General features: G+C 38.2%; 2 protein-coding genes across 4 annotated transcripts in view; one reads left to right on the forward strand and one right to left on the reverse strand.

The window, feature by feature from the left end:
- LOC112561771 (unconventional myosin-XVIIIa-like) overlaps window positions 1-6,192 on the forward strand; it is a 55,462-nt gene extending 49,270 nt beyond the window's left edge. For all 3 annotated transcript variants that reach the window (XM_025234472.1, XM_025234473.1, XM_025234474.1), the window contains 7 exons: window positions 86-202; window positions 680-763; window positions 1,191-1,328; window positions 1,642-1,827; window positions 2,316-2,458; window positions 2,676-2,815; window positions 3,243-6,192. In XM_025234472.1, coding sequence (XP_025090257.1) covers window positions 86-202; window positions 680-763; window positions 1,191-1,328; window positions 1,642-1,827; window positions 2,316-2,458; window positions 2,676-2,815; window positions 3,243-3,259 — 825 coding nt within the window. In that variant the 3' untranslated portion in view covers window positions 3,260-6,192. The remainder of the gene's footprint in view (window positions 1-85; window positions 203-679; window positions 764-1,190; window positions 1,329-1,641; window positions 1,828-2,315; window positions 2,459-2,675; window positions 2,816-3,242) is intronic.
- A 1,600-nt stretch (window positions 6,193-7,792) lies between these two features.
- LOC112561778 (3-methyl-2-oxobutanoate dehydrogenase [lipoamide] kinase, mitochondrial-like) lies at window positions 7,793-22,673 on the reverse strand. The gene is made up of 11 exons (XM_025234496.1): window positions 22,078-22,673; window positions 21,092-21,160; window positions 18,920-19,030; window positions 16,254-16,301; window positions 15,365-15,484; window positions 14,701-14,799; window positions 14,408-14,481; window positions 13,670-13,798; window positions 12,970-13,059; window positions 12,101-12,265; window positions 7,793-11,356 (listed from the first exon to the last, which is right to left on the reverse strand). Exons 1-11 carry the CDS (start codon window positions 22,285-22,287, stop codon window positions 11,212-11,214), a joined length of 1,260 nt encoding a protein of 419 aa, XP_025090281.1. The 5' UTR covers window positions 22,288-22,673; the 3' UTR covers window positions 7,793-11,211.
- Between the last annotated feature and the right edge of the window lie 521 nt (window positions 22,674-23,194).

Genomic DNA, 23,194 nt, shown 5'->3' on the forward strand with positions numbered 1-23,194 from the left:
TTCAATGAAATAATAAAAAAAAACATCAGACTTCCCTTGAAAACAATAACTTTTTGTCAGAACTGAAATCTGAGATATTTTGCAGGTGGAGGCACGAAATATGACCTTGTTGCGAGAAAAAGCTGATGTCCAGACACAATTGGAGGAAAATGAAGATGACATGGCTGAAGTGATGAAAAAATATAAGGCTGCTGTGCAGAAGGTAACCATGGTGTTATGTCTGCTCATCCCTAGTCCTGTTCAGGCACAGGTGCTCCAGTAAGAGAGATGTAATCATGCTGTAAATCCTTTTTAGTTTTTTTAACTTTCAATGTTTTTCACAGACTAGACTTTTTAAACAATGTGCATTATATTGTGTATAGGATCAATGATATGTACAATAAATGTTCAGTTGAATTCCATTTCTCACCATTCCTAAGACATAAACCCATAAAGATCATTCAGGGAAAGACATTCACAATGTGACCTTGCGGTTGTCTCATGGATCCAACTAATTGACATATGGTCCCAGCTTTTCATTATGAGTCATCTGGACAATGTATCTACCTATAGCTGATCTCTCATTTTTAAAAAAAGTGTTATACTCTCATGGTTCATGAAATACCCTTTTTTGGAGGTTATGATCTTCAGACCAAGTAAAACAGTGCTACAGTGTGTGTATGCTTGTCTATAACTTCAGCAATCAGTGGACCAGATCACCCTGAATGACCAGCTGCAGCAAATAGAAGAACTATCAAGAGAGCGGGATGAGCTTCGTCAGCAGGTTATTAGGCATTGTCTCATTGATCCTTTGAAACAGTCTTTTACACTACCCTCAAATTCCCTGGTTTATTTGTTGGTTTACTGATTTATATATTGGTTTACAGGTTTTTCCTAACCATTCCAACTGAATCAGTATTAAGGGAACCGAATTGTTTTCCATAGTAAACAGCTCATTAGAATTCTGGCTTTTACAACCCAAGCACAATGGCAAAATGTAACCAGCTTATTTTATTATTGGCAATCTATGTTTATTTAGATTCCTCACCTGACAAAAAGAGATTTTGAGAGTGAGGTATCTAGAGTGCTTTCTTTTTTTATAGTTGAGTTCATTATATTTATAAAAGGGAGGTGACCTGATGCATATAGCAAGTGAAGATTGTTGTTTATGTGTTATGCTCATGTGTCTGTGTGTGTTTTGCATGAGACAGGTGGCAGATCTAAGTGCTCGGGTTCAAGGATATGAAGAAGGGAGTGTGGACAAACATGCTGTAAAACGACTCGAGACCAAAATTCGTGACCTTGAGAGCCGCTTAGAGCTTGAACAATCTCAGCGACAGCGTTCTGAAGTTTGTGCCAATAGTGTTTCATTCTAAACATTATTTTACAAAACAGGCCCCTTGTTTTAAATTATAAGAAGGATCTGAATGATGAGGCAGTTTTAGTATATAAATGATAAATGTGAATCATACATAATGCCAGTTTTAGTTTATGTCACATGCATGCAGTCTGTGATGGTAGGTGTGAGTAGGGAAAACATGGCCTACAGCAAAGAAGGCGAGTAGTTGGATAGTAAATATTTTGATAGGCAAGAGTTTCTATTTATGATTGTGCTGTTCTGATCACTGACAAATCCTCCTGACCTTTGTTTCCTGTTCACAGACACAATTATCACGATACAAGGAGCAGCTAGAGAAAGGGGCTTCAGAGAGAGACGATCTGGTCACTGCTAAAACATCTGCGGAGGAGGTGTGCAAGCGAGCTCAGAAACAGCTGAGAGAGCTGCGTGATGAGCTGGCGGAGGCTCAGAAACGTGAAATGGAGGCAGTGCACAAGAGCAAGGAGCAGGTGACACTTGTCTTCTTCACAAAAGTCTCTGGTTCCAAATGGGGTTGTCAGCAAAAGTTTGTTGTGGCATTCACTGCTTGCTGGGTACCATGCTTAGTCATATTTAGGGTTATCAGCCATTAAATATGCTGCACAGTTACAGCAGGCTAGTCAGTGTGCAGTGTACAGTAACTGGGTGCTGGTTATTTGTAGTGCAGATGTTGGTAATAGTTAATATACGCTTGTTGTGTGGTCAGGCAAACATCAGTATAACAGTAATAGTAATTGGTTAAACATGCATGCCTGTCAAAGTAAAATATCAATTGTAATGCAAAGACAAAGAACAAAGCATATCAAACACATCCCAAACAGAAAGAAGTGAAAATCTGAGCTTATGAATGCCAAACATGCAGAACCCAGAATTGTGGGGAGAAAGGAAGAGTTGATTATGAAATGCATTAAGGTACTTGTGGAGAAAGTGAGATGTGACTGACTTGTGACCTACTCAGGAGCGGGAAGTAGAAGCGCTGGAAGAAGAGCTGGCCCAATGTCGTGCAGATCTCAAGCTAGCTTTCAAGCGAATATCAGACCTGCAGGCAGCGCTGGAAGAGGAGCTGGACTCTGATGAGGACAGTCTTCAACTGGGTGACAGGTACAATATGTTTGCTCTTTACACTGGCCCACTAAATGGCAATAATTGTTTCTTGTGTAGAAAATTCCATGGATCAGACATGTAGCCAGACAAGAGGTGTAGCTTCACGATGCTGTATATGTGTCATTTAGACTGTACTGTTGTTTCAGTATTGCTTTGTTTAACTGGATGGGTGAAATATTATCTCCAGTTCTGATAGAAGACTTCTTGATTTCAGTGACTTTGATGATTCTGAAGATGAAGGTAATGATGATCTAGACACGTATCTTGGCAATCACCATGCAGCAGGCAAGGGGAATGGCATGGGCCAAACTGCAGGCAGTTCTGATAAAATCAAGATGCAGATCGGAGAAAATGGTAAGAATGGCAGAGAGAAGGGCCCTGGTTTTTTTTTTTTTCTTTTTTTTCTGCGGCTGTTCACATTCTCAATAAGAGTCTCCAGGGATACGACTGTTTCTAGGTAGAACATTCTGTCCATTGTTACTGTACATAGTTTTTTTTACGTGCAGATAGTCTAGTTATATATAAAAGAACCAGAATCTGCTGTTGCTTTTTGTCACTCTGTAGTGTTGCTGTCTTAAAGTTCTGAAGAATTCTTTATCTGTGCTTAAGAAAGTGCCTAACATTTATGACAGCTCTTAAAAAATATGGCATGTCCACTTTATTCTTATATTGGGTTGTATTTCCATTGTGTGAAGCTGTATTTCCATTGTGAAATACATATTTGTGATAGCTTTTGAAACAAATGTGCCTACTTTGTTTTTCTCTACTCTGCTGTGTGCAGGAACTGCTGAAGCATGAGTACCTTGGATGGATGCAACAAACTGTGATCATTGCCCTGAATCCTTTGATACTTACTGTGACAACACTGCAGGCAAGTGTGTGATGCTGGCCGTGTCTGAGGGCAGTGCACATGTGTAAGGGCTATAAGCAGTCAGTATTAGGGGATATTAATCTTCCTTTTCCAGACATCTTGCATTAAACTGCCGCCATTTTCCTTGTCTTAGGCAGCTTGGACGGACTTCAGATATGCTGCCATCATTTAGGAGCATAGACTGATCGGTCTGATCCTTTAGAAGAATACTGCTATGTTTTTTTGGTGGGTCCAACTTATTTATATCATTTTATGTGAAATGTGTACATCACAGCTTACATAAATGTTAGTTTAAGGCAGGAAGTGGGAAACTTGATTGCTGCATCAAGTAGTGTGAAATGCTACATTGCACATTATCATTTGATAATTCAGTTGTCTTTTTTCTGTGATTATGCAGTTGATGTTTTATGGCTCACCAGTGGTTGAAGAATAAGAGGACATCAAATTATCGCATCTCTTTCAAGAATTTAGCATTCACTGTTGTAAGTTTGTGGTGATCACCGTTATATCCTTCACAATATCTGGAAATGTCTCTTTGTTGTGTTGAGGATGGTGGTGGACTTGGAAAGATGTCTTTTCTTTCCACAATTGGCATCCACTGGGTTCACTTGGTCATTAGGCTAGGTCACTTGTCATAAGGCTAGGAGCATTTGGATTGCATGTTACTGCTGCTCTTGCAAAGTGAAGTATTTTGATCTCAGTGCCTTGTATAGTTTACCAGGGTTGTAAAGAGCTGGTGTGAGGGTCACCATAGTGGTTTGTAGTGTTCCTCCTGTACAAGTGTGTTTAATGACAGTTCTTTTGCCAAACCCTTATACCTAATTGTTTTCAAGGCTGTGTGCTTATGCAGTGCCTAAACCTTCAGTTATTCAGGTTTTGCATATAACCAGTGACGACAATTGTGCTGTGTTAAATAAACTGCAAAATTTAGTGCAGTACAGGTAGCACAGATACTGGCTGCCAAGAAACTTTGCTTGGGCCTATCGGGGACTTTATTGTTGACTGTTTTGAAGTGCTCCTGTGTGCAATATGCTGTAGGTAGTAGCAGCAAGAGCTGTTACCAGACTGGTTGGCTGACATCATGAATGTGACAACCTCAGGTGTATTTCAACACACTTTTGAGCAATGCCACAGGTTTGTAACAGTTTGTCATTCTTTTTGGGATGTGCTGTTCACTGAGGTGGTGTTTTTGCCTTGCCATTCACATGGTGCTGTTCAGACCGTGATATTACGTGCATTTCTTTTGTACAATGTGTCTTCTGAGACACATGCATAGTGAATGTCCTAGGAAGAGGAATGTGGGAGGTTGTTGACTTGCCTCTGATTATAAACATTTGATGTGTCCCAAATATGTTGTTCAAAGTAGAGAAGTTCATAGTAATAGCCAGGTGTCCTGTGGTAGCTAGAGAAACTATCCATGCAATGTGTGGAGCAAATGTCTTTACATTTAGCAGGACTTCTGGGGAGAAGATCAAAATGTGGTACTTGGCCAACCTAGGGCAGTGACTTGCTCTCCCACATGTCCACGATCTCCATAACAAACCTTCCTCCACAGGCTGATGCTACACAGTGATGTATGCTTTAGGAGCACATAAAATCAGGTGCTAATTTCCTGTTTCATTATGTTTTTCAAAGTCTAATTTCCACTATTTCATTTGGTTTTCAAAGTCATGCAGTTTCTCAAACACTTCATTGTGCAAATGTTCCCACAGAAATTGTTCTTTGGAACATTGTAGCATACCATTTAGAGAAAATGTTCTGCCTTGTGCTTAGACAGATTGCTCAGTACACAATTATGGCCCACTTGGACATGCGGACAGCACTGAAAGGGTTCAAGTATATGACACTTGTCCATCATGACATCTACAGCACAGTACCACAGCTTCCATTGTTAACTTATAAGAAAGGACAAAGTACTTGGTAAACCAAGTTGCAATCAGTATTGTGTAGTTTTCTGATAGTGTAACAGCCTTTTGCTTTGGAGTAAAATTGTGGCTTGCAGATGGTAGCAAAGTGTTGATGGCCCTGACTTTGCCACTTGCAGATTGTTTCACGTTTCCTTAGCCACCTGGAAGTGTTTGGCAGGATTTTCATACACATGTTCATATCTTTGTAAACAATAACAAATGACATGTTTATATCTTTGTAAACAGTAACAAATGACATATTTATATCTTTGTAAACAGTAATGAATTCAGCTCATTTAGCCTAATAGAAAGGCTTTTTTTTTAAATGCAAGTTTTTCTGAATGCAGTGACTTGTATGTCTCACTATCCCTAATTAAAGCAGACATAAGCTCACTGCTCTTATTGCCTGTTAGGCTGTAAATCAGGGTCTAACATATTAACATATTATTTTTTTTTTCTTCAAGGTTTTATTTGTTATAAATAAAAACAGAACCAAATTTTAATCATGCTGTCCTTTTTTTAATAATGTAAGCAAGAGAATGGTATTTAAAGCAACTTTGAAGGCTATTTCTAGGGGTCAAAATTTGCCCGGATGTGGGTGATCAGTAAAGTCCTTCCCAACCAGCACAACAGGTCAGGTAGTGGCATGAGAGAGTTGCCCACTGCCTGTACATCCATTTTGGCTGGAGGATCTACCTTAACAAGAGTGCAAAACTGTGACTGGGTGTAAGACAGGATCCAAAAAGTACCGTGTATCAATATACTGGAAATGAGACAGGGTTGTCGAGAGAACAAAAACACCATGGTGTTTGCAAACCTCAGGACTGAGCATCATAACCAGCCCATGTTTTCACACATTACATAATTTTTTTAAACTTTTTGCCTGACATATATCTCTGGTATCATATTTCACTGGAATCCTGCAGTTATCAAATTAAAGTTTAACACAGAAATGAAATCTGTTGTTTTTTTTGGAAATGAGAAGCTAGGCATTCCATTTTTTATTGGCATTATAATTGACAACAGTGTAAGATTATTTGTTGTTCATAGCTGTAAAAGTGTTGTATAAAAAAATGTGGAAGTCAAGTGGTCATTGTAGTCGAGAAAAATGGTATGAAATGGTTTGGCTTGAGCATCTGCACGTCGGTTATTTTCACTGGCTAGATTAATTCTTCGTCTGTACTGGGGTGTAAGGGGATATTGAAGTTTATGAGTGACACACACCATTATGACCATACCTTATGGTTTAACTCGTGCCAGTGTCATAATGGAGAAACAAGATTGTTCAAGTTGCTGTGGGCAGGTGTTTCAAGCCATGTGACCAAGCTAAAGACAATTTTTTTTCTAAATGACCACAGTTTTAAATGCGGTGCATATCAATCTCACTGGACCTTTGCTACTTTATCATGTCTATCTTTCATTAGATTTTATTTAGATTTATTTTAACTGATAGTTTCTGCTTATAGAGCTAATAAGTTTGAAGCACATTTTGTAAAATGTAATAATTTTTATAGTGAAAGAGAAGTCTCTACCATGAGATGTTGGTAATGGGGCAGAAGTGATGACAACTCAGTTTTAAAAACCATTATAATACAATTTTACAAAGTTTTAAACCTAATAATTTCTAAATGGCAGAGAAACTCAAAACAAAGGTGTTAAGAAAATAAAGAATATTTTAAGAGAATTCTGATACATTTGTCTACCATTTCTCAAGTTAAAGCAGAGCTGAATGTGACAGTCATCTTTTAGAACGCTTTCACATGTTAGAAGACATGATATTTACAGATAAATAACTTATTAAATCATGTTATTGTTTTATGGCTGAGTACACTGTTTGGCACAAGAATGAAATGATGGGTGCATATGGTTTTCACAAAATAATTTTAGATAGCTTTTCATCAAAAGACAATGATCTTGGATATGCTATCTCTGTATGTTGAACTGTAGCATGAAGCTATGTTGAGGAAGGAAAATGTATTTTCATGAGAACAAAATCTACAGTTCTGAGGCAGACTGCTTCACTTTTCATGAAACTCAACACGAACCCATAAAAGAAGTTGAATGTGACCAGTAGTTAACATACTCCTCACTGTCTGCAGAAAAACAGCAACCAGACCTAGATACACCATCACCACGATGGAGTTTTCAGTGTTTGTCCTTAAGAAAAAGCACAGAACAATAAGGCAGCTATGCATGACATGCACAAATAAAACAGACACAAATGCCAAGTATGCACAAACTACGATCAACCAAACACAAGCCTAGCTTACAATCAAGGTGTTGGTCACATCTGAATCCCAGTAAAATATTACTTAGTACAAAGCTGCATTTCAGATGTTAAGCAAGCTATATCGGTTTTGAATCACCCTATGCTTAGTTCAGAAAATAAATGTTAATCCTGCTCATCTGAAGCCAAACAGCAGTTAAAGACACTTGCTAGGAAGCACTCGTTAATGGCACTTACAAATTAACAGCAAACCTGGTTACCTTTAATTTTCACACGTGCACACATGCATTCACCCACACACAAAAATACACTTTAAGCAGGAGCAATTTCATTTTGCGTTTTTTATACTCGTACAGAGATAGAATGGTGACCATCAGAACAAGCAGATTTCAGAGCAAGGTGATGGGGAATACTTAGACAAAATGTTTTTTAAGCTGTGCACAATCTGCCAAAGTAATAAGCAACCACACATACTGTCAGCTTAAAAAAACATTCTCCTATGACCTTTCTATGATGAAGTCTGGTACGTGAAGCTATGACACACTGATGTACATGATCAGATCATATTCAGTCTACAGGCAAAATTGTAGAATGACCAAGTTTGGCAAAGTTGTCTTTGAAAGTCACAGGACGTCAACAGTTTTGGGGCGAATGTTCTGGACATTGGAACTTTGGTCAACACGCTAAGTCGAAACTTTTATTTTTTCATTATGGCACTGATAGGTTTGGGATATGGGACTGATAGGTTTGTCGCTTTGCCCAGTTAAGAATAGCCTTAAGGACTTGAAGATTTGGTCATCAACAAGCACACTATAATCAGCACCTCCCCCAGAGCTCTCTACACATAATTTCACATTTATCACAGATATACTCCAATCTCAGCGTTCCAACATGTTCTCTTTGATGAAACACGTCACAATCTTGGCACTGGCACTTAATACATTTTGGGTAGAACATATCAAAATATGAAGTACTGCCTCCTCACTAACAATATCTTTGACTTTGTGCTGCTAGTCTCTAGCTGGATGATATAAATAAAAGAATTTTTAAATGTCATTCTATATCAAAAGGAATCACTTTTCACAACATGAAAATATTTAAAAATTGTTGTTAGAAAAACTAAAGCAATCTGGGAGATTCTATGTATCAGACAGACCCAACATAATCTCAAACCACTAGTTAACAATATATAAAAATTTAGGGCAAACCACCTGAATTATAAACCAGGCTTGATGGGTAAAACCTGTGACATGAAGACACTCTTCATTCAGCTAAACTCACTCTCTACATGTCCTTTCCTCAGATGGCCCCTCATTTTCAAAGCCAGGAACACCATAGACTCAAAATAATGAAAGAGTGTAACAGAAGTGCACAAGATGCATCAGCATGTCTTTACAAAAACAGATGCTACAATTAGAAAGATGCTTTTAATTATTATTGCTACTATTTCATCTGTAGCAACTCTAGAATATGGTATGAGTATGGTTTTGAAAACGAAGGAAAATCAGGGCCGCAAAACTTGAAATATCTCCACACAATTTATCACATGCTTGAGGACATACGGGGCTCAATCAGGACAACAGGTGACTGTCAATATTGTTTAAACAAAAACAAGTCTGATCTATGCAAACATCTGGAGTAGTGGTGCAAGACAACACCCACTAACACCTAGTCTTCAATATCAGGCAGGTTACAGATCTCTTTTTATTATAGTCAAAGCCTCATTTCTGTGGAAACAACGCCTACTTTTCTTAAAAGTAAACAGAATGATTATTTGCTATTAAAAATATGCAATTTCCCTTGGCATCAGAAAATAGTAGAGCTCTAGTTTTAGTTTTTTCTCCAAAATTCTAATAACTGCTTCATACAGCAAAGAGCTTGAAAAATATGTCATCATGATCTCATGCTCCAGAGGGATTAGTGTAATATCCATCAATATTTTGAGATTTTTTCCACTGTGATCCATGTTTTGAAAACTTATTCTTTTCACCAGAGAAAGCAGTAAAATGACCGCCACGCACACGGGATGAGGGAAAGACAAATGCAGCTTTGTCATTTTGTTTCATGAATGTATGCAGTAGGATTTGGCTTCTATAATTTTCTTTTCATCAGGAATGAAAATGTATGAAGTGTTAAAAAATACAGTCATTGCTTATTATTAGATCAAATAAGTGCGTACATGTATGTACAAAATCAAGTATAATCTCACTGTTGAGACACCATACAGTACTTTGCATACAAAATACAGGTTGCAAAAAAAACCCTACATGTTGGTTACTGCTTGTCAAAAATGGATTATACAGACTCCTCAATAATTTTTAATGGCCCACCATCAGTAAAGCGCATTCTCGATCAAACACTATACAGAAAATTACAGTTTCACACAATTCCCAATATTTATTATGATTGTCAGGTAGACTGGGAATGTATGAGACACAAGTACGCAGTGTAAAATGACAACTATGTGACACCTCATCACCCTCAGGCAACACTACAACCGACTAGATCTGGCCAGTGCCTTGGTAATGTGCAGCTGCAACCAGGCTGCTGGTGCCTTTCTCTTTTTTAAAATAGTTTTTGGCAGTTTTTACACCTCACCCAAGGACACAATCCTATGATCTTCACAATTTCTATGTGCATTACAGAGACTAACATTCACATTTTACAGGCCTAATCTTTCATTTCACACATCTTTCACTTTCACAGTGCCTCATATTTTGTAGCACGCAAACTACGCAGCAGAGCATAGAAGGCACGAACGTCATTAGACCAGCTACCATACATTTCAACATTGGGATACAAAAAACTGCATTGTAAATAACAGAGTACTGAATTCAGGCAAAATAAATGTGATAGTAAGCCATCACTTTTCAGCTTAAATTAATGGGCAGTAATTGTTAAAAAAAAAGAAGACATTAACCAAACCCGCACCAATGTATCCAGTAGGAATATACAACAATCATGTGGAGAGGGAAAAATACATAGAGCAAACAATTTCTGAACATGGCTTAGAAGCACACAAAAATTTGGGAGATCTGACTTCATTCAGAAAATGCTGACTTTATTCTGAAAATTGAGGAACTCGGGTTTATTATAGCAAGTTACACCTCTTGCAGCCTCAAAAATGTCGCTGAACTTCATTGATGGATAAAGTCAAAGCACGAGATTTCTATTTTTATAGGTACTTTAAAAATAAAATTGGGACAAATGTATTTGACAAAAACAAAGTTATTTATCTTACAACACATGTTCATACATTTGTACACAGTTTACGAAGGCTTTGCCTTTTTAAGCAAAGAAGTACAAACATCTGAGGACCCACAATACCAATTTCTGTGGAGAAGTGCAAGCTAGTTAATACCATCATCTGTGGAGAGATGTTTGGTTCTTATCCTCAGACTAGAAATAGGTGCACATTGTAATCAACCTCAAAGACAAACATGCTCGTGACACCTAATCAATGTAAAAGCAAGTTTAAACATTGTCATACAGAAATATTTCACATAAAAAAACTAGTTTTATGGCAATATATTGTAGTGAACCATAAATCATTTGCACAAACAAAACTAAAAAAGGCAAGGAATGAAAGACATGCTATTAACTATCTCCATATTTCTTTTGTGTGCATTCCACATCTGCATTGCATAAGAAATGTTTACAAAAAAAAAATGGTGTCAATGTTTCGTAAACTTTTCTTTTTAAATGACACAATCAAAGGAAGGACAGAAGATGGTACAAACAACTTCTAGATTCTGAAGCTTTCCGTTTTGCCATCAATATGAGCCAGGCGTAGGTACACATCGGTGCCAATGCCAGGCATGCTCTCCATGGTCAGGCTCCCTCCCAAGTATGTTGCATAAGCACGTGCTGTAGGTAGTCCAAAGCCATACCTGCATGGGATTAGGACATCAAAAGGTGCACAAAGGGTGATAAAGTGAACCACACCTCTGAAAGCAGCTTCTTAGTTTCAAAGAGCCTGACACCATAACCTAACTGTGATGGGTAACAAGGAGGAGGCTACAAGGAAGTGACTGTCATAAAGCTACAACTTCTAGTTAACAGGCAGCTACAAGTGCTGGTTAACAGGAAGATGTTTAAAAAATACTATACTTGACTATTTCACTTATATAACAACTTTTACACATCACTGCATCTTTTTTCATCATTTTACAGCATTTTAGTCCAATGTATAAGCTCCTTGATTTTCTTACTTTCTTCTTATTTCCTTTCCTATTTATTTTCTTTAATTTATGTATTTGCGGCCCCATGATCCCTGAGGAGTAACAATACACTAATTTATGCATTTCTTGTTTGTTGACAACATGTTTTAGAAATATCCTAGAAATAGAAATGCAACTTTGACTAAAGAACAATATTATTCTTGGAAACAGAATGTTGGAATGGTGGGCTGAGGACCTGTGATCCAGAATGATGCAAAGGTTCTAAGTTGCAAGTATGAAGGTGGCAGGTTTTAAATAGGATGAGCAGCAGCTATGGTGCTCTTTATGACTGATTATTTCTATCATTTACACAAGGTCTGCAGTAACACTCAACTATAGATCAAAGAATTCATTCCTAGTTTTTGCCATAAACTACTCTGAATAAGACAGCAAGATGAAAAGACATCATCTTACCCATGCATCTTTCCTGGCATGGGGCTGGACTGTGGATTGTTCATGAAGCCATCAAAGATGTGCCCATCAGCCATTTCATCTGCAGAAGACCATGCAGTAGTGAAATTGTACTCAAAGACTTTGGACATCAGCTTGTTTGGGATGCCACCACCACGGTCAGAAATCCTGCAGAAAGGGAATTTCTCACATTGTGTCAGATTGACATTTCACTGGGCCCAACTTACCACCTCCACTCTAAGAACTCATGTGCTACGTACCTTTGCACACAGCACTGAGCCCAACTGACCCCTTCCATTCTAAGGACTCATGTCCTATGTACATGAGCACACAGCTCAAACATGCTACACTGTATGTGCAATACTAGCTGACAAAGTAGGCAGAAAGTCCAAAACTCAGCTGCTTGTCTCGCTTTCCAGACTTGTAAATGTGAACATGTCACACGACTTCTTCATTCTCTTCACTGGCTACCATTAAAAGCTTGAATAGATTACAAGCTCTCAACTCTATGCTATGGATTCTTTGAAGGCTCCTCCCCAACTACTTTACTGAAATCTTGTCTGTCCACACTCCTGCCTGAAACCTTGGCTCCTCATCAGTCTCGCGCATTCTGTCCTCCCTCCCACAAAGACAGACTGGTATCTTTCAGTTATCATTATTGCTCTGAGCAGAGAGTACGATCTATCTTGGTCGTGATACTGCACATTATAAGTACCCATTATTATTATTATTAAATGCACTTTAACTACCACTATGTCCTTCATTGCTGCCTTGTGTGTACACGATTTATATCCTCAACAAATGTATTTTTATGACAGGAAAGTGTTTTAGAAAATACTTCTTTCCAATACAATTAAGCTGATTTTACACACCTGATAACAAAATCACTGTCATTATTGGCTATAGTGACAACCACTTCTGGCAGATTGTTACGATTGTTGGCATGCGTTTCAACAGTTGCTCTGAAAATCAGAGAAGAAAAAATTATGAAAAAACATTTCATCTTAAGAAATATTTGTGCCAATTCACATCCATTGCAATATAAAACATACTAGCATGCAGCATTCACTCACTTGTTCACCGAGTAACTGTACTGTTTAACACTTGTTCACTAAGTTACTGAACATCTTAACACTAACACCTGTTCGGCCATTTATGTCTTGACTGTTGTCAGGCATGACTGTCATGTCATCACTGGTTTACCCAATAAGCCCAGAAAAAGACAACTTCCAAATACAATTTAAACTTTGTGTCTAATAACATGTCTTTCACTTTTCAATTCTGTGTATCCACCCTTATTTACATAAATTAACAACAAATGGAAATCATTGATTCTTACAGAAATGTTTTATATTTAAAAATATTTTTCTTTCTAGATTTGAGTGTATCATGTTTGTCTACCTGAGGTTCCTTGGAAAAAGGATTTTAAATAACAAAGAAATCTAGCAGCCAGATATCTGAACTAAGTGGGAAGGAAATGAGATAAAAGCCATATTTTTAAGACATAATTTTCTTATTTCAAGTTAGGAAGTAACTTGTGTTTGTGCAGGAACTGGCTAAAAAACAAATTACCTGAAAGCATTCTTGAGTAGTTCCGTCAGGATGTAGTCAAAAGGAGGCTGGATGTATGGAAAGGTTACATTCAGGTGACCATTCAACGAAACCTCTGGGGCATATCCATACTTTCCCTCACATATAGACCTGGAGTTACCACAAAATGAAAGTCTCATTTAATCATGTAATCAAACAGACAGACACTAAAGTCGTCCTCAAACACAATGAAAGTTATAATAATCGTGTACACAGACACAAAAATCTTCCTCAAATGGCCAAATTAACATAATAGTCTGTGACATGGCACACAATACTTCATGCCCACTGATCATTCAATTGTGATGAAAGTTTGTCAAAACTCACTTTACATTAAGTTAGCTTTATGAAGATGGTGACATTTATGTCTGTCAAATAAACTTAAGACAAGGGTGAAAAGTACATCCCTCTTACAAACAAGCAAGACAGGAGAGATCACCTCTATCATGCTAATCTAACATCATGAGAAAAGTTTATTAATGCTGCATCAAACCAACACAGGACCAGTAAGTTTATATTTTCATGTATTCCCATATCTACTCATGATCTTGAAAATGATCTATCCTATAATTAAATCCTCATAGACCAAAGAACGGCATTTTACAAACTTTAAACTTTGCCACATCTAAAATTTACTATCTTACTCGCTATATAAACATTCAGAATTTCATCTAATATGCAGTATGTAATACAGATCTATTACAGCAATAAACAACTTACTTGACATACTGAGCTCTTTTTTCTAGAACTTTGCGGGGAGAAAAGGCCACATTCACAATACCTACATGGTTAGGCTGAAATAGAAAAAAGTTTCACTTGAGGGACCACCAATCATTCACTTCTTGATGTGCAAAAGTAAACCTGTTTAAATGTGAAGAAACAAACTAATCTTCCTGATGTTTCCATTATTTATTTATACACACACATACATATGTAAATAAATGCAGGAAGCAACTTTTAAAAACTGAGACAACAAAATAGCAAGCTTGCTGAGATCGAAGATAAAAATGAACCTTTTCATCATGTAGTGATAAGTGATGCTCTGCTAATAATCGGATTCCAAGTCGAGAGGTGAGAGTTCGATCCAGGAAAGATTTGATCAGAGTTTCATCCTGTGATGTTTAAAATTTCAAGAAATAAGTAAAGCATATTACTGAGAACTAGTAGTGCAGTAGTTATAATGCAGCATACACACTTGTCATTAATGTAGCAGTAGATCTGAAGATCCTAATATGGGATGCAATCATTAACTTTTGATGCTGGATCCTTGTATCTCAAGCACAGCTATGAAAATTAGTTAAGCCTTGTAATTTGTAAAACTCTACATGACATCAGGAGCAGTTGCCCCATTTCTTCTTGAGCCAGTCGGGGAAGTCTGACTGTTAAAAATAGCTCTTGACAGTTATTCTGTCAAGAGTGGCAGTCAACATTCTGCTAGAGATAGAACTATTAAAATACAATGTTGGATGAGTACCACAGCAAAAGAGCCTTAAAAATATTCCAGTACATTTTACCTTGCAGTACACCACTTGATTACCACTTAATAGTTACAATCACAAGTGTAAGACCGGTATTGCAGTCTACCACACAATAAACAAGCACAAGTAGCTTCAAGCTAGAACCTGGTGCACTAAGAATTACTACTATTATGAGAGAGCTAATGATATTTGTACTTACAGCAATGTGCTTGCGGACTTGAGAAAAGCCTTCAGCTAGTTGAGTGACGACATCTTTGTGGTCATCCAGTAACTGCCGAACAGTCTCTGCATACTTCTCCTCCTCTTGCAAGTTCCTGATCTAGAAAGCACAACCTCGACTAGTACATATTGATTACACCAAGTTTATTTTTGTGACAAAGCTTCACATGAAACCTCACCCATCTCATGGACGTATGTATACACCAGTGTATTTCACACTCTTGAACATCTATGCACCATCCCTAACGTAGTAAAACTTCATATTAATCCAGTATTTACTCATTGTGTGAGGCACACTGGTGTGCATGCAACAGATGTCAGTAACAAGAAAAATCAAGAGGGGGCTCCAAAACACACTATCAACTTTAAAAAAAAAAAATGAAAGAACCTTTGAGGCTGCTGATTGATAAAATTTGCTACTTTCATAAGTTTGTAATTGAAGAGTACTGTTATTTTCTTTTTACTTTTGTTGGTGGATAGGGTAAACATATATATATATAGAATCTTTGACAGCATAACTTGGCTGGTATTACTATAAGGGCTAGTCTTTGCATAACATGGCTGCTATTACTACTTTGCAGTACAACTTCAACATAAATTATCATTAAAAACATTAATTTCCTATAAGCCTTATTACATTTTCACTATATTAGAAAGGTCTTCCTCATTTACCTTAAATCTTTTTTGCACCACTATAGCATAAGACTGAAAGTATTCTACATCACACAAGATGACTATCATGTGAAGTAACACAGCTTCTAGAAATGGTCTGGAACTGTGAGGGGCATCTTGATCACTCAAAATATATGATGTTATTTCTATGCATAATAGATTTTCTATATCAAATAATAAACAACAAAATGACTTACAAGTGTAAAGCTGGACAAGATATGGAACGCTCGAATGTAAAGCTCGTGCTGCAAAAGCCAAAGCAAGACTCGATAACAACTTCCACTTTAACATCAAACTGTCATCATGAAATAAAATTAATTCATCAATCATAACCATTAAATCAGGCCAGCTTATAGGATTATTTATCCAAGGTATGAGTATGGTAAAATAAAGTTACAGAAATGTCTTATCTGTTTATTACACAAGATGCACATATTTCCACATAGCCCTCACACACACACACACAAAGGCACACAGCACTTACAAACACACCTATGCACAAACACACACACATACACACGTGCACATACAAAATTGCTTCACTTCTATCCCAACTGTGCCACAGCCTTTGGCACGAAATGTTTAACGTGCAGGGAGAAAAACTACTTAAAAAACAGGAATCTGATGCTAAATAAAGCTAGCAAGGTGAAACAGTTGTCTACTCCGGCTGACTGCCTACAGCAGCACCCCCACCTTCCCCTTGTTAATGCTGCTATCGTGCACACAGTAAGGTCTTAAGGAATACTGGATAGGGTTTTAAAATGTGCATAATCAACATTCAGAATCCAGCCGCACAGTAAAACTGACATTAAATTGTATTTTATGAAGGTGAAGTGGAGGCCTAGAAACAAAGACACATAAAACCCACAAGCAAGAGGAAAATCCTCTATGTTTATGCAAAAGCATCCTCATCTTCCCGAGACCTGCAACTTATAGCTACATGAAGTACCTGAAGTCTGCAATCACTCTTCTGGCCCAGATGCATGCTCAATTTTATTCCTTATCTTTTGTTTCTAAAATAAACCAGTAACAAGTCACAGCTAAAATTATAAACACCCCCAACATACAGCAACTGACTGAACAAGCTTAGCTGCAAAACTGACAAAATGTAAAATCTCTTCTCTGCTTTAAACTCTAAAAATAGTAAGAACTGCTTTAAAAAAAAATATCTGGATGAAGTTATTCTTTGACATCAGAAGCTGAACCATGTCTACCTTAAGTCTTTACAGTTTACTTTCTTGCCTAGCCATCAGCCATTTTTTTTTGGGGGGGATGGGTTATTTTTGGCCACAGATGTTTGAATGAATTAGGCAGTTAGCCATTTTCCTTTCCACACATACAACTGATTATGAGTATAAGCAAGCAGTATATTATTTTCACAAATGCAATTTTCATGTGTTTGTGTTCTTCTGTGGCTAAATCTCTGGGACTCTTAAGAAATAAAACTAAACACAAATGAGGTACAAGCATACAGGGCTGACTGTAGCCCCACCCTTTCAATAGGCTCACGTGCTCTGGCACACATCTGGTAAATGTCAATGTCCAACAAGAAAAGCCACAGTTTGCACCAGGAATGATAACACAAGGAGGCCAGGCCAGTGGCTACATCAGGGGCAGAGGAGAAGATAAGGACAGTCTAATCAGTATTTGAACAAAAATATGTGTATATGTGTATGCGTGCGGATGTGTCTGCGTGTTTATATGTGTGCATGCATGTCTGCACATGTGTGTGTGTGACAAGATAGAAGTGTAACAGGGAGAAATCTCTCAACACTTTTCTGAACTAAAATAATCTACTTCCTGCTGGTTGCATTACATTTCTACAACTATTTTCTTTCTCTTGGTTTCAGCTGCTTCATAACCCTTTATATTTTTGTAACTTCAAACACGTGGTTAAATCAGTCCATGTTATAGAAATTAAAGGAGGGTTAATACTAGCAGCCACTAGTTACCTGGCTGACCAGTGGTTACCATGACGATGACTGTAGGGAGGCAGTGACCCTGTGTCTGTTGTGTGTGACCTCGACAACTTGACAACAACTGCATGGCACATGAAAGCTAATACTTTCTGTTCATGCACTGAATGTCAGGGTTCATGGGGAGAGCAGATGGGTTAAATGTATTGTACCAAGACTGCAAATGACTTGGCTTCATTTATAGAGTGGTATGTCATCCCACCTATAATGTTTCCCTCTTCAATGCTTACACCTCACTGAAGGGTCCTCTAAAAAATAAGAACTGTTCTCGTGTTTTATGAACTCAGTTTAATTTACATTTGGTACATTAAGGTAACAAGCATTGTGTCTCCAACAAGTGGACCTAGGAGAATGATTGATCAACACGTTAAAGCTATGTAAGATAATTGCAATCATTTCACGTGTTTGAGTTATGTATTCTATAATTCTAATCATTAACTCTCTGCTAGAGGGATGTAAGCTAAGCAGGGTAGGTCTTCAGCATGTTAAAGTAGTGATCAATAATATAAGTCTTCTTTAATTCATTCTACAGCAAATTATATTTTCTATAAATCAGAACTATGACACTTAATTACTTCTATTGACATTATGTCTTCATTAAAACACAAATATCAAAAACAAAAAAAAGACAGAAAATATATTTCGGCAATTAATAAAATAAAAGTATCATATTTTATCCAGAGAAAATAAATATCACACCCCACCAACTTTAGTGCTCAGATAGCAACAGGACCTGTTTATTCTCCATTGGATTTGTGGAGGGGAAGAGTTGAGTGGAGAACGTGTGTCAGGGAAGACAACCTATTGCCTTACACACTCACAAGTAAGCAGCCCAACAAATTATTGCAACCAGTTCCAAATTCTAACCTGAATGTATCACCACTTACCACTTGCAGAATAATGGGATTGCAACCAACTATAAATGGCAAGTTACGAAAGCCGGCGATGCGATGTGCGATTCGAACTGGCAACTCCTTGCTCAGATACTGAGCACTTCTCTGCAACAAATTCAGTATCACTGCTTGGCATCTCTTTTAACACTTGTCAGGGAAAAGTTGCCCCATGAATGATACTCAGTAATACTAACTAGCATTCTCTTCGAAACAAAAGCTTAAAAAGAATTTCTCTCTAACTAGCCTCCAAAGTGCCTGTACAAGTTTACAAGCGCCTATGAATTGAAACAGGCAAATTGGTATTAAGTCCAGTTCAAACTTTCATGCCAGCCAGCTTAATAACAGTAATTCTTGGTACATATTAACAACGCACAATTATACGCATATCACTTGCTCCCATATTACATACAAATATACTAAAGACATGACATTTACAGCATAGTCTAAAGTAAGCTTATATAGATGTTATATAGCTCATTTCACTATGAGTGAAAATGTCATTTTGGATAATTGGAGACTGCAAGTTTATGGTCTTTAACGTTTGTCCTCATATTTAAACAAAGTACACTCCAACAAAAAATTTAAATAATCCTAATTCCCTATATATCTACTAGTGTAGACTAAGGCTGCACCAATGCTACATTTTGTAGGTCTGTTTTTAAGTCTCTGGCAACAGCTTCAATACTGGAGCAAACAAGGAAGAGGAAAAACACAGCAAACCAGCAAGTTTAATCCTCTAATGCTGAAAATGTGGAGACACCACGAGGTTCAAGATGAAGCAAACTGAAAAATTCTACTTTGTAGCCCTGCTTTGTTTACAGTGGGAAGAGAAGTTTGGTTTTGTGACACATGTAGACATGATAGCCTACCCTTATGTGTACAAACCTTTATGGGTAATTTTTAGGGGACTTTTTGATTTGTTTTATTTGTAATAATAAAGCTACCAGTATTCTGTCCATACCCAGAGCATGCACTAGCAGGAGAATGTTTTACTAAGTTCAGGTAAATTTTACACTATTCCTGTTTACAGAAATAATAGGCACTAGATGAATTGTCTGTTGTGTCAGTGTGTGGGTGTGTGATGTTGTAGGTGTGCTTTATGAATGGTTTTAAATGTAAGATTGCTTGTTTTTCAATTTTGCTATGATGTTCCACTTGCTTCATATCCTTGTACCTAACAACTATATTTTTCAGTTTTTCATAACTGAAAACACTTTCCAAGTTACAACTGCCCAATGGGATTAATAAAGCTATTCATTTGAACATTTAAGATCATTCCTCTAGGTGTCCTTCAAACTGAATCATTGATCAACAAGCTTGGAGTGAATTCCTGATTAGAAAGTGACGTGAAGTTTACCTATTCCAGCATCTTATCTTATTTACACTGTTTACTTCACCCATTTTTTTTTTTTTAACTGTGCCCGATTTCTCATTAGAAACTAGATTAAGAGTTCACCTGTCATAAAAGTTACACTTTGTGCGTCGTATCATTGGATTTAGAGCACCATGTACTTTAAATGGTACCAGTATCAATGGATCCAGGACACCATGGGTTAATAAGAAACAGTTGCAGTAGCAAAGGTTTTCTTTCTATTAGTATTACCAATAGCACAATTGAAATAGCACCATGCCAAATCAGGTATCAAACATTAAGGTACATACACAGAGGCATGCAAATCCTCTCTCTAGTTGTAATGGCCAACAGCCTAACCATAAAAAATGTTAGTCTTGAGTTTTGAGTTTTTTTACCCCTATTCTCCAATCTGCCCCCCTGTGTGAAATATAAACGATGAAGCACATTTTGTTCTTTGTTATACTGCCTTATAACCTCTTAGGACAAGGCTTATTCAACTAAAAAGAAAAAAAGCTACACCATGCCAGACAGCTTTAAAGTGAGTCCGTTATTAACTTCAGCCAACAAAACTGTTGTGAAGAAAATGGTGTTTATTTTTATCAATATTTTAAATTTAAAAATGCTGCTGTAGACTGTGATTAGCCCACGTGTTTATAAAATTTATGTGCTAGTTAGTACTTGTTACCTATAGTTTCAGTACATCTGCATTGTCTATGATTATTATTGTTGTTTACACACTTTCTGTGAGGCTTTAGCCCATGAATGATCATCATCCAATCTCTCTCCTCCCCATCTCAGGATGAACAACTCACCAAAATATGACTCTTGTCCGGGCTCTTTCCAGCATAAAGGATGGCTGCTGGAGTCAGGCGCACAGATGGCTGAATAATAAGAAGAATTTGTTTAAAAATACAGATAATGATAATTTTACTATGTCTAATAAAAAAAAGCTTCACAAGAAATATGCGAATCTAAAGGACAGCAAAACTCTTTACTTGACCATGAACAGCATCTATTCCATGATCTGGCTGTAAAATATATATAAAACTCTAAAACCATAGTGCCACAGCATTACTATGAATTGTGTCAAGAAAGTGTGAACAATGCCACAGCATGTTGACAGTACTATTGAGGGCTATACAAACTGCACAACTCTACAACAGGAACTTGTGTAAGTACATACACAACAGTGCTAAACATGACATATGTAATACATGTGGATTATTGTACAGGTCTTTACAAGTATATTGTTATCAGCACTCATACCAGTGAATTGCTAAGTATATGATGTGGGTGTGTTTGAGCACGTGTAAGGATTTATCATGACGACCAACACGTGTACACTTGTGTCACTGTTGTTGCTAAAAGCTAAAGTGTGAGAAAAAGTGTGTCGTCTCAGAGAAAGACAACAGAGGTAGGCTGCAGTAAACAGAGTACATGCATGAACAAATGAAGTGCAATACACAAAATGTGTTTTGTTACTCATCAGGAGGGAACATTTACCAGTATTTTTGTTGATGTGTTGTACTTGTCTTACCCATATATCACACATTGTAACACAGTGCTGATGTTACAATAACTGCAGAAAACAGCAGAGTTGGAGTGAAAAGCTGTTTCCTGTAGTGTCCGTGTGTGGGTTTTTATTGTCTATTATTATTATTCTACCCATACAACGTGTGGCACCGGTCTGTTTGGTGACAGTACTGCGGTGTGACTGTGTGACTCGGGCAAGCGTATGGGGTCTGTGGTGCATTTCAATGTGTCAAGGAGCTGAAGGAGGCTGAAACACACTGATTACCTTGCCAGCGGCCTGGTCAATGGCACTTTGGTAGTAAAACGAGGTAACTGACTGCGACCTCTCTCGCTCAGTCAGTCTGGTGTACAGCTCTTCGGAAAAACTTCGTTTGGTGACCACAAAGGCCGAAGGTGCGGCACCACTGACACTTCCGGCCCTCGTCAGCATCCCGCAGGCACACACAGCCCTTTGCACAGACATACTGAAAGCCATCTTCTTTCTGCAAGAAATGGTCGTTTTTTGCTTGGTTTGCCTCCAGCAAACAGCACTTGACGGCACCTCCACTCCAAGATGAATGCAGCCACAGGACACTGGCCGCCTGCCTGGCGGAGCGAGCAGATGGTTGTCAGCACCCACAGCCGGCAGCACGCGCTTGTAAACAAGATAAAGGGCTGATGACAAATCTTCTTTGGCGATATAACCAATATTTCCTTGGAAAACTGGGTCTGTTGTGACCCATACTGTGTGGAAACTGGACACCACCGCGTGAAGTGCTGCAAGAGGTCGCGTTGTGTCGCTCTCACTCCATCGCTCCACGAGGCCTTGACGGCGATTGGTGGAAGAGAAAGTAGGACACGCTGGCCTCGTTGTCGGCCCTCCACGTACCGCGCTCTCGCCGCCAGCCGCGGCTCTACTGACACACAAAGGTCCGTGGTCAAGGCTGAAAAACAAAACATGGAATCCTCTTTGGTCTAACGGCTCTAACAGTAGAGGGCTGGGTGCGAGGGGAGGGCTGAGGTGTTAGCGATGACGTCAAGGACAACGAACCGTAGCGCCTTTGGCCTTTGGCCTTAGGCCGGGTTGGTGCACCACAGGTGAAGGACAATGACCTCGACACGTGGACATCCAAAGAAGCGACATCCACGTAATGCGTGAACTGTACTTAGGCCGCCTTGACTCTACGCAAGAAAATATAAACAAAGCAAAAATATGGGGAAAGAGTTGTCGTGTACAGGACGACCAGTCCAGTCTTTGACTTCAAAAGTCAGTTCTTGCTCTGACCGACCACCGCGATGTCCACTACCCTCCAGGCTACCTTGACAGGGTGTCGTGCCGGGTCGTGCCGGGTCACGTGGCCACGTCGCTTGACTGTTGAAAGTAGAGGTTCCTGGTGTCCTAC

Source organism: Pomacea canaliculata, linkage group LG4 (genome assembly GCF_003073045.1).
Source record: "Pomacea canaliculata isolate SZHN2017 linkage group LG4, ASM307304v1, whole genome shotgun sequence".
NCBI classification, from domain to species: Eukaryota; Metazoa; Mollusca; class Gastropoda; order Architaenioglossa; family Ampullariidae; genus Pomacea; species Pomacea canaliculata.